This window comes from Dromiciops gliroides, chromosome 6 (assembly GCF_019393635.1).
Source record: "Dromiciops gliroides isolate mDroGli1 chromosome 6, mDroGli1.pri, whole genome shotgun sequence".
NCBI lineage: Eukaryota > Metazoa > Chordata > Mammalia > Microbiotheria > Microbiotheriidae > Dromiciops > Dromiciops gliroides.
This window is the reverse complement of record NC_057866.1, coordinates 257,037,606-257,049,648: the sequence shown is the minus strand read 5'-3', so window position 1 is coordinate 257,049,648 and position 12,043 is coordinate 257,037,606. Positions and strand designations below refer to the sequence as shown.

The 12,043-nt window shown below is 41.4% G+C and overlaps 1 protein-coding gene across 4 annotated transcripts in view; it reads left to right on the top strand.

Moving 5' to 3' along the window:
• SHROOM3 (shroom family member 3) overlaps positions 1-12,043 on the top strand; it is a 246,013-nt gene that overhangs the window by 168,409 nt on the left and 65,561 nt on the right. For all 4 annotated transcript variants that reach the window (XM_043971907.1, XM_043971909.1, XM_043971906.1 and 1 more), the window contains one exon: positions 5,191-5,310. Coding sequence is in view for 2 of the 4 variants with exons in the window: in XM_043971909.1 (XP_043827844.1) it covers positions 5,191-5,310 (120 nt within the window). In the remaining 2 variants the exon portion in view is untranslated. The remainder of the gene's footprint in view (positions 1-5,190; positions 5,311-12,043) is intronic.

The following is a 12,043-nucleotide window of genomic DNA, read 5'->3' as shown; positions in this document are numbered from 1 at the left end:
CCCACCCCAGTCCAGAAATTCACCCTTTTAAATAAGTGTAGTCAAGCAAAACAATTCATGAGTTATTTATTTGCAATGGACAAAGTAAAGAGTATTTTACATGTAGAGAAGCCAGCCAGGCATTTAAGGAATCTAGGCTGGCCTTTTTAATACTGGCTGGGGGATTAAATTACGCATAATAATACAGCACTTCAGGTCTTTCTCTTTCCCCTCAATCTCTTTAGAAGTGGGCATGATACTGAGACGGGAACATCTGGTAATTTTTTAAAAAATTAATTATTAAAATTCAGAAGACCTGACATTAGCTGCAGCTAACTGGTGAATTAAAATCCAATGGGCCACAGTGGAAAGAAACAGGATATTTTGGGGGAGTTCCATGAAAACTTAAAGGAAAAATACAAGATTATGAATAAATGTGGTTACTAATTCAATAGGGAGATTAATAGGTCCAGTCGGATAACCTGGCTTCCTCATTCCTTAAGTATATGATAAAGAGTAAAGATACAAGCAACTGTGTAATGTTATTTTTGTTATTTATGTTGTCTTCTACTTGAAAAAAATTGTGTATGAGAGTTCACCCAATCCCTTCTCCTGTTTTCATGAAAGAAATATGCAAAATCAGTTATTTTCTCAGTTGCATTTTTTCATTTGCTTGTTTTAGTAAAAGTACAAACTGTGAACTTTTTGTTTGTTTGTTTGTTTGTTTTGCAGGGCAATGGGGGTTAAGTGACTTGCCCAGGGTCACACAGCTAGTAAGTGTCAAGTGTCTGAGGCCGGATTTGAACTCAGGTGCTCCTGAATCCAGGGCCAGTGCTTTATCCACTGCGCCACCTAGCTGCCCCCAAACTGTGAACTTTTGAGTCTTCCCCTCTTTGAGATTACCTAAAAATGAAATGACCCTGAGTGCTTTGAAATTGCTTTGATTTGTTGGAAGAATTCTTCTTATGTGTGTGGTGGGGGAGGTTGGAGTCAAGGAGCCTGTGAGTATGTCATTGGGTGTGTGTTTGACCCCCATCACATGACTCTTTCAGAACATCTGTAGGAAGACCTGAGCTTGAGTTCTGTCTGACCCAGATTTAATAGCTATGAGCCCCTGTGAAGGCTAATAATAATTGCACCTGCCTCACAGGTTTGTTGGAAAGCTCAAATAAGATAATACATGTAAAGCATTGTGCAAACGTTTAAAAGCTCTCAAAAAACTGTTAGCTATTACTTCTTTTGTTATTGTTGTAACGATTGGAATAACGCCACCTGCTGGATACTTACTGTAGAAGAGTTCTGCCCATGAAGGGAAGGTCTTTGAGGGCAAGACCAGGAGTCTTTTCTTCAGGAGTCAGGAAGTGACGCGGACTAGTGGGAGGAGGAAGGAAGAGACTGGCGCTCAGTCTCGCGCTCTTTCCTCTGGACTCTGGCGGAGAAGGGAGCTAGAAATGTGCTCTCCCTTTAATAGATAGGAATCTAGGCCTTTTTCTCTCTCTTTACCAAATTCTTATTCTCCTTAATAAATGCTTAAAAGTCTAACTCTTGCTAAAGCTTATAATTTATTGGTGACCACTCATTAGATATTTTAGACAGTTTAGCTAGAATTTTAGCCCTTAACATTGTGCAGTCTTGGACTGGATGAAACATGCTCATGGTGTTTCCCCTTGGTTTTATTGGTTCTTGCTTCATCTGATGCTGTTTTAAATTTTTGCAAGTATGTGGGGGTAGGGGGAGAGGGAGAGAGAGAATTTGGGACTCAAAGCTTTAAAAAAAAACAAATGTTAAGAAATTGTTGTAACATATATTTGGGGGGGAAATTGAAATATATTTTTAAAAAAATTTTGCAAGGAGGATGCTTAGGGGAACCAGCTTCAGTTGTAACCTTTTAGGGTCATCATCTTGACTGGAAGATCTTATCTCTGTTTTATCCTAGTCATTGATAAATACACACACACATATAATGTATATATATGTATATGTATATGTGTATGCATGTATGTACACACACACATATAATAGCCTGTGGAGAGCAATCTCTGAGACCTGGGGGTAGCCTGTGAGAGACCTCTTTCCAAGCTGACAATGACTAGTGGTTAAGTAATAGAGTTAGCCATTCAACCAGCTCTGACTCTACCTAACTGTATTACCATCTGTCTCAACCACCCACCCTCTTAACTTTCCTGAAAGAATGGTTGGAGAGACTGTCAAATGCTTACATAAAATTTAGGTAAATTAAATGAAGAATACTTGTATTCAGGGACAGATAGGTGGCACAGTGGATAAAGCACTGGCCCTGGATTCAGAAAGACTTGAGTTCAAATCTGGCCCCAGACACTTGATACCTACTAGCTGTGTGACCCTGGGCAAGTCACTTAACCCCAATTGCCTCACCCAAAAAGAAAAAAATGGAGTTAGTGTGAAGGGCTGCCCCACAGTCTTCTAGCTCCTCTCAGCCACAGTTTCCATGGAAGTCAGGGGGCTCACATTCATGTTCTCCCTTCATGGTACTATTTATATGATGATCCTTGCTGTCACCACTCAGAGCCAAAGAGAAGTCCTTGAGGACAGAAACAGGAAAAGCTCCACGAGGCCAAGGCCAAGAGAGGCATGTAGACAAAAACCAAGTCAGAGGAGGTTGTGAGGTGACCTTCAAGGGCAGGAGGACAACCAGGGCATCTGGTAACGCTGGACCTACAGTATTCTATAAAGTGGGTGAAAATGCATTTGTTCCCATTGGCCATGAGATGTCTTTGCCTGATCTATGGGAGGCATGGAGGAAAGGTGTCCCAGGAATGGTGGAAGGGTGGATTTAACTAGACACAATGAAGGTTTGTCTCCTACAGCATTGGAATCTGAACAATCTGAAGTAGCCCAGCCTCAGAAACTGGCAGTGATTTCTGGGCTGCAGCTGAATGGAAGAGAACAAAGGCCCATCACACCACTCTTTGGGCCATAGCTTTCCTTGGGTGTCACCAGTGGGGATGATGGAGCTAGGAGGAGGGGAGAGACAAAAGGCATCAAGTGAGGGGGAGGAAAGTCAGTTTTAGGAGAGAAGTTAAGCCTAGGTAGAAGGAGCAGAGGAAGGGAGGGGAAAAGAGAAGGAAAGAAAGAGGAAGGAGAAGAACAAATGAGAGAAAAAAGGAGAATGAAAGAGAAAAAAGAAAGGAGAATGAGGGAAGGAAAAAAAGAAAGGCAGTTATCAACAGAGCTAGTTAGCATAGCATTAAATAGTAAAGATGAAACATCGTCTGGTTTTAAGAGACTCAGACTTGTCTTATTACTCAGTAACAGCTCTGGTTGTTTGAGTTAGTGAACCTGATTTTTATTTGTTTATATAGTTGCTAAATTGTGGGTGAACCACCCTCCAAGGAATAACTAATTTATCTGTCTTCTTTGTTAGGGATCTGTGATTTACTCTTTTGAGGGAAAAACAATGTTACCTCCACACTTTTCTTCAATAAACAAAGAGTAGAAAAGGGAGCTATTGACACCTATTAGTGGTTTTAAACAAAAATTTCTATATGGAAATTAGAACAGAAAAGGGGAAAGTGAAACCCCTAAACTCTATTTTCTTTTTAGAATGTAGAATCGATTTTAAATATTTTTTAAATATTCTGAACAAAATAAAATGGACATTTCCATATCCATAGTAGAATCGAAAAGGAGGATTTGTATATGAAACAGCAAGTTTCTACTATGATAAGATTGCATTGATTTAAAAATAGATAATAAATTCAACATGTAACCTCTAGAGCTCTACTATTTGTCACTAATCTTTCTGGCCTTCCTTCTATCTTCTCTTGAGCATTTTTAAATGTTTCCATGATGCTTTTTCTTTCTCTTTTTTTTCTTCCAAATACCCTCTCCCTAGCTCTCCCTCTTACCCCTAAGAAGAAAACAAAGCCCCCCAAAAAAGTCCTTGTAACAAAAATGCTATATATGACTTCACTATCATTTAGTCAAATAAAGGAAATCTCCATTTATGTCTGACAATGCTTGGAAATGAAAACATTTGGGAATACAAAAGCGACAGAAAAAAAAAATGGCAGATTCAGATTCAAGCTTATTTTTTTTTTTTTTGGTGAGGCAATTGGGGTTAAGTGACTTGCCCAGGGTCACACAGCTAGTAAATGTCAAGGGTCTGAGGCCGGATTTGAACTCAGGTTCTCCTGAATCCAGGGCCAGTGCTCTATCCACTGCGCCATCTAGCTGCCCCTCAAGCTTATTTTTTCATATATATATATTTAGCAATACCCAAAATTGTATATAGCAGAATAATTTATTAGTTTTTAAAAGACTGTGCATAACATTTAGACAATAGGTCATATGCAAATTAAGAAAACTTTCTAATTGATAACAGCAAAATGTGTTATTTGATTACCGATATTGAAATCACATTCACAGTCAACAAAGAAATAAAATGGTAATATTGACCTAGGATGAATTCTATGTTTTGTCAGTCGATTATCTGTCAGGAAGTAGATAGCGAGTTATCTCATCAGTTCTTCTGTGACTGGTCATTTCACTAATTAGAGTTTTCAAGTCTTTGAAAATTGCAGGTTCTTTTGGCTATTATGTAAATTGTTCTCATTCTGTTCACTCTGCATCAGTTCATACAAGTCTTTCCAAGTTTTTCTGAAAACATTTCCCTTCATTACTTACAGCACAATTGAGTTCTATCATATTCATATAACCTAATTATTTCAGGCATTGCCTGATGGATGGGCATCTTCTTTGTTTTCAGTTCTTCGCTACCACAAAAAGAGCTGCTAGAAACACTTTTGTAAATGTGGGTTCTTGCCCTCTTTCTCTGATCTCTTTGGGAGGATTGTTGTGCTATTTCTTCTTTTTTTCTTTGTTTGTTTGTTGTTTTTTGTTTTTTTAGTGAGGCAATTGGGGTTAAGTGACTTGCCCAGGGTCACACAGCTAGTAACTGTTAAGTGTCTGAGGCCAGATTTGACCTCAGGTACTCCTGACTCCAGGGCCGGTGCTCTATCCACTGCACCACCTAGCTGCCACTGTGCTATTGCTTCTTCAAAGGGTATGCCCAGATTAGAGATTTGGGGAGGTGAGGTGGGATGAAATATAGTTGCAAAAGCAATGGCTTTTTCTTCTGTACGGCATTTGACAAATTTCAGTGTATATGCTTAAAATAAATACATGTTCCTTGAGCTCTATTGGTAGCCTTTTGTCTTTCTCCTTTTGCAGGAATGCAGATGCAGACCAGAAGCCTGAAGTTTCTCCCCCTCACAGCCCAGGGTCTTTCACCCCTGACTTCCAGCACAGGATAGCAACAGATGGAGGAATTCAACTGATTTTGAGGAACAGGTAAGAGACCCAAAGAGATACTGTCTGTAAGCCTCAGGAAGAGGATCCTATTGGCCAACTGGCAGAGAAGATTAGCAGGAAATGGGGTCAGAATACAGCTCATGGTCTTAGAATGAGGAGGCCAGAATTCTGAGGGTATAAGAAAACCAATGGCCCATAAGTCAACTCAATAAGCATTAAGTGCTTCCTATGTGCCAAGCACTATGAATACAAAGAAAGGGGGAGAAATAGCCCCTGCTCTCAAGGTGCTCTTGGTGTAATGGGGAAGACACCAATCCAATGACTGAACCAACCAGATATAGGCAGGATCAATTAGAGATGATCAACAAAGGAAAGGCACTCAGATTAAGGAAAACTGGGAAAGACTTTTTGCTCAGAGCTAAGACTCAGGTACAAGGAAAAACATTTGAGGCCAACAGAGACTATACAGTGGATTCAAGACTCTGGATATTGCTGTTGGGGACTGGCCCAAGGAGACAGAAGACTTTCCCCAGTTACCATGTTCCTATTAGAACTTCTGAATGAAGAAAGCTAGAATGTTCCAGTTCAGAAGACTGGGAGCCTGGAGTCTTAGAAAGGAACTTGGGTTCAGTAAATGCCAAAGAATGATGGATTTGGAGTCAAAGACCCCCGGTCCATATTTCTCCCTTTGGGACCTTTATGAGGTTGATTAACCTCTCTGGGTGTCATTTTCATCTTCTATAAAAGGATGTAGTTGGGCTAGATGATTTCTGAGATCCCTTCATATGTAGACATATAGAAATTGATAGGATATAGATCACTCAAGGGCAAAATGCTCTGAGTGAAGAGGATAGAATTGCAGGGTTTCTGCTGGATACTTCTGCTAGGTGAAAGGCATGTCTAAGGTATCAAAGGTATTTTTTTTTTTACTCCTGATCATCTCTTGGTTTAGGGTCTCTACGAGAAAAAGATATTCAACAAATACTTGTAATTACAGAATGTTAGCATCAAAAGAGCAAGGATTAACCTCTTTTGAGCCATGAACCCCTTTGACAACTTGATGAAACCAATGGACCCCTTCCCATATTAATGTTGTTGTTAAGTGCATAGAATTGCAAAGAAAACCAGTTATATAGAAATAGTTACCCATTTGGGGGTGGGGTGGGAGAGCATTAAGTGACTTGCCCAAGGTCACACAGCTAGTAAGTGAGGCTAGAGTTGACCTCAGGGTCCTCCTGACTCCAGAACCAGAGCTATAAATTAAAAAAATAAAAAGCTCACAGATTCCACCTTAGAGATCATTTCACTACACTCCTCATTTTACGGAGAGGTATTTTTTCTCTCATCGAACTGAAGCAATCTATATACTAGAACCCTCTAGGTGTTTGACTGAATCACTGAAATTACCAAAGAATAGATCCCAAAGATCACTTCCAATCCCAGCCACCAGGACCACGTACAGTGTAGCTACTGTAGATTATCCCAGCAACTGATCTTGGATCAGTCAGTTGAACCAACAGCATGGAAATCCAGGTCAGTCATTGAGATGAGTCAGCTGACCTATTTCACTGGGTTTTTTGCGTGTGATTTGTGGCTTGACAACATGGTTTTGAAGACCAGATCTGAGCATTCATTTTCATATGGTTATTAGTCCAAACAGAAAGCACAAGCATTTCCTATTCATCTATCTATCTATCTATCTATCTATCTATCTATCTATCTATCTATCTATCTATCTATCTATCTATCTGTTTGTTTATTTTCATTGGCCAATGAGGGTTAAGTGACTTGCCCAGGGTCACACAGCTAGTAAAAATTTCCTATTTAAACTGCCCAGTAGAAAATAGCAGAAAATTCATAGGTATCTGAGAAAGACAAGAGAAGTTTATATTATGTTGCTCTAATTTTGCAAATATTTATGTGTATTAGTGTGTCAGGCACTGAGGAGATACCCAAGACTTGTTGTTCACAATTTAGTAGGTGAGATAAAGCAGTACACACAGGGGTTCGGGATTGTGCAGTGTCATACTCTGTTATGAAGCATTTATTAAGCCTTTGTTTTGTTTAAGGCCCTGTGTTTGCACTAAGGGTACAAAAGTGGAAGTAGCTCACATTCGAATGGGGAAGACAATGTGGAAATAATGACCTAGATACATTCAAGATAGGCAGGGTAAATTTGAGATAATCTCAGAGGAAAGACACAGCATTGTGGACATCCACAAGAGGCTTCTTGGAGAAGATAGCATTTGAACTGACACTTAAAGGAAGCTGGAAAACATATGTAGTGTAAATGGTATATTAGAATGAAAGGGGACATGGGGGAGGAGGAGGCTGGTAAAGGTGTCCTGCAGAAAGTGGGATCTGAACTGAGTTTTTTAAAAAATCAGAAGATGGAGGATTATGTGGGAGGAACAAGACACCAAGGTAGCTGGAACCTGGAGAACAAAATGTAAGAAGATTGGAAAGAGGCCAGCTAGGTGGCACAGTAGATAAAGCACCAGCCTTGGAGTCAGGAGGACCTGAGTGCAAATCCGGCCTCAGACACTTGACACTTACTAGCTGTGTGACCCTGGGCAAGTCACTTAACCCCATTTGCCTCACCAAAACCAACAACAACAACAACAACAAAAAGAATATTGGAAAGAGATGATGGGATTTAAATGCCAAAGAGTAGAGTTTATATTTAATCCTAAGGGTAATAGGAAAGCACTAGAGTTTACTACTGAATAAGGGAGAGGGCTTGATCAGTAGGATCAAGTTGGAGGTGAGGGGGAAGAGGTAGGGAGACCCATTGGAAAAGAGAGAGAGAGACAGAAGGGGGGAGGAGAGACAGACAGACAGACAGAGAGACAGAGACAGAGAGACACAGAGAGAGAGAGATGCCTTAAAGGCAAAAATGACAAGCTTCAAGTTTGGACTTAATTGTTTCTGCAGTGAAGAGCTACTGAAGAAGTCAACAAACATTAAAGATTTCTTTGGCAATGACGTGTAAGATAGATTGTTGGTACTGGAGGGTTTGTGAAAAGAAAGGCACACAAATGATGGTTTATTGTAAATTGGTCCATATATACGAAAAATCAGTATAGATTCATGCCCTTTAAAAAAGGGGGGTGGGGCAGAAGGGGGAAGATAGCCCATTGTTAGGCATACACATGACCCAGGAAGCAGCACTTTTCATTCTAGATAATTGGAAACCTCGTACATGGCACAATTGAAGTGTTAAACAAATAGTGGCATATAAACAGAATGGAATTAAATGGGTTCTGTTTCTGCCTCTGACCTTGCTATCTGGGTGACCTTTGGCAGAATCCTTCCTCTCCCTGAGCTTGAGGGGTTTGGACTCGGTGGCCTGGGAGGTCCCTTCTTGATCTATGATTTCTCCTATAACTGCTGCAAAGTAAAGTAGCAGAATCAGGAAAGCAAGTTACACAATGACTATAGAAGAAAAACAAAACAAAACAAAACAGACTAAAAACCCCAAGTGCTGTATGATCAGCATGATCCAATGTGGCTCAGAGAAGAGTTGGGGGTAAGGGATTGTGGAATATCAAATATATTCTCAAAGTTGATGTGGTGGCTGGCTTTTAATTTTAATGGGAAGGCGAGAGATATTCAGAAATGAGGGTAGTATAAAAAACAAGTTTTCAATTAAAAAAAGAGAATTAGAGCAAGAGACATCAAGCTAAGGATAAAAATAATTTAGAAAATGGTCACATATAGAACTTGAGTGAGAAGTTGAAGAGTTTGCCCACAAGTGCCTAAGAAAGTCATGGTACCGTTAACAGAATTTTGAAAATTGGATGAGAGGGCCAGGGTTGGGAGAAAGAAAATGAGTCCCCAGTTCTATTGGGTTGTTAAGAAATTCATAGACTTCCACACTGATTAATTGGTGAATTTACTCATTCTTCCTTTCCCCGAATGGAAGTGTTAAATGAGTAGAAAGAAGTCCAAAGTACTTATTTTAGGCCAAGCCTTAAATGTCATAAGGACCATAATTCCAATTACAAGATACTTTACTCTTTACAAATGTAAAGATTACTTTATTTATTTACTTACTTATTTACTTATTTTTGAGGCAATTCAATCTCAGACACTTAACACTTACTAGCTGTGTGAACTTGGGCAAATCATTTAACCCTCATTGCCCCACCCCACAAAAAAAAATAATATTAATTTGGTAGCTGTGTATAGAATCAGCTGTAGTGTGGAGAGAGGAGGCAGGGAGACCAGTTAGTCTGGGTGAGAGGTTATAAGGGCAGTGGCCATGTAAGTAGACAGAGAGAGCATAGGAGCTATGGTAGGAATGGAATCAACAAGACTTTATTGGCTATGAGGGATAGAGAGAAGTCTAGGATGACATCAAGGGTTTTGGGGGGGGGCAGTTTGCTTGGTTTTTTTGGAGGCAAGCAGGGTTAAGTGACTGCTCAGGGTCACACAGCTGGTAAGTAGCTGAGGCTAAATTTGGACTCAGGTTCTCCTGACTCCAAGGCCAGTGACATCCAGGTTGTAAACCTGGAAAACTGAAGGTGGTGTCCTCAACAGAAATAAGAAGTGGATTATTGAGGAAATATCATGTAATGAGAGATCTATGATGTAGATTGTAGTTCATTCTGTATTCACTCTCATTAAAAATGAATGGAGGGGGCAGCTAGATGGCGCAGTGGATAGAGCACCGGCCCTGGATTCAGGAGTACCTGAGTTCAAATCCGGCCTCAGACACTTAACACTTACTAGCTGTGTGACCCTGGGCAAGTCGCTTAACCCCAATTGCCCCGCAAAAAAAAAAAAAAATGAATGGAGGCAGGGCAGCTAGGTGGCTCAATGGATAGAGCACCAGCCCTGAATTCAGGAGGACCTGAGTTCAAATCCGGCCTCAGACACTTAACACTTACTAGCTGTGTGACCCTGGGCAAGTCACTTAACCCCAATTGCCTCACTAAAAAAAAAAAAAATGGAGGCGGAGCAGCTAGGTGCCTCAATGGATAGAGCACCAGCCCTGAATTCAGGAGGACCTGAGTTCAAATCCAGCCTCAGACACTTGACACTTACTAGCTGTGTGACCTTGGGCAAGTCACTTAACACTCATTGCCCCATGCAAAAAAAAGAAAAAAGAATGGGGGCAGGGCAGGGCTTTTACAAGCTTCTGCTCAGGACCTCAGAGACATCCGAAGGGTCCTATCACAGCCATGAGGCTGTCTTGGAGACTGGGTGTGGATACAGTGGGGTAGAAGGGATTTTGCCTGAATGGAGCCTGTCCGAGGTGCTCAGGGAGTAATTCCTTAAAATGGCGGGGGAGGGGGAGTGAGTTTGCAGAGCCATGGGGGACAAGCACAGAGGCATTGGAATGAGGGTGTCTTGATGATGGTGTGGTAAGGGGATGTTGGATACCAGCCCCAAGCGTGTTTATTTTCAGAGAAGTAGCATAAAAACCATCTTCCCACTCTGAAATTGGTTGCCCCATGGAGTCCTTCCCTGCTAGAGTCTAGTGATTAGAGGGTGAGGTCTTTGAGAACAGGGACTGTCTTTTGCTATTCTTTGTATCCTCAGTGCTTAGTGCCATGCCTGACTCATATTAGGCACTGATTAAATGCAGATTCTCTGTCTGACAGCCTGCTTTGGAAACTGTTGGCTTATTCTATGGTAGGAAATAATTTTACTCCAAGATGTGTCCTTTTGTTGTGCATTTGGGGTGATGAATGTTCATTTTAGGGCCCTAATGTGATACTGCTTGGAAACATTTTATTTTCCTTAGACAATATTAAGCATTTACTATGTGTTGTGCACTATTCTAACTGCTGAGAATAAAAAGAAAGGCAAAAATATCTCCCCTTGCCTCAGCGAGTGCACATTTTCTTCAGAGATAGATACTAGAGGAAACACAACTCCTGTGTGACCCTGGGCCATTCATTTCTCTTCTCTGGGAATTCAATTCAATTCAATTCCCTCATCTGTAAAATGAGGGGTTTGGACTAGAACTATAGTCCCCTGATCCTTGTTTTTTCAGTGGACTTTCTGCCGATTTGTTAGGAGCCCAGGATCTCTGCAGGAGCCATTGCTTTGGCGGGGAATAGGATTCCTCTACCGAGATGCAGTTGAGGCTGTGGTCACTCTGCACATGTATATCCCCCTGGGTGGCACTGGGGTTCAGGGCTCCCTGCATACCTACTGTTTCCAAAACTCAGACAAACTAGGCTACATTGGCAACCAGAGTCTACCACTGTTCCAAGGGGAATGGAGGCACAGGCACATCCCCTGGGTAGGCAGTTGAGTTGGCTTGCCCTCCCCCACCCAGCCCACCCCCTGGGAAGGCATAGGAAAGACTCACATTAGAATAGGGAAATGTGGTCTCATTAAGATGTCATGTTTGCTTCCACATGGAAGGAAACCTTCTTACCAGTCTCTTGAGCCCCCCCCTCCCTCAGGTTTCTTCTCCTTCACTGTGGCCAGCAGCCTTCAGCCCCCATTATGTGCCCTGCGCACACAGTCCCTCCCCCTTCCACAGGGAATTGCCCATAGGTTCACATACAATTATCAAGGTCTGTGTGTTGGCACACCAAATTCTACTCTCAGCCACCAAGCATTAATTACGCTCCAATGTGCCAGACATGATGTTAGCCACTAAGCTTACAAAAACAAAAATGGGGGCAGCTAGGTGGCACAGTGGATAAAGCACCAGTCCTGGATTCAGGAGGAGCTGAGTTCAAATCTGGCCTCAGACCCTTGACACTTACTAGCTGTGTGACCCTGGGCAAGTCACTTAATCCTCATTGCC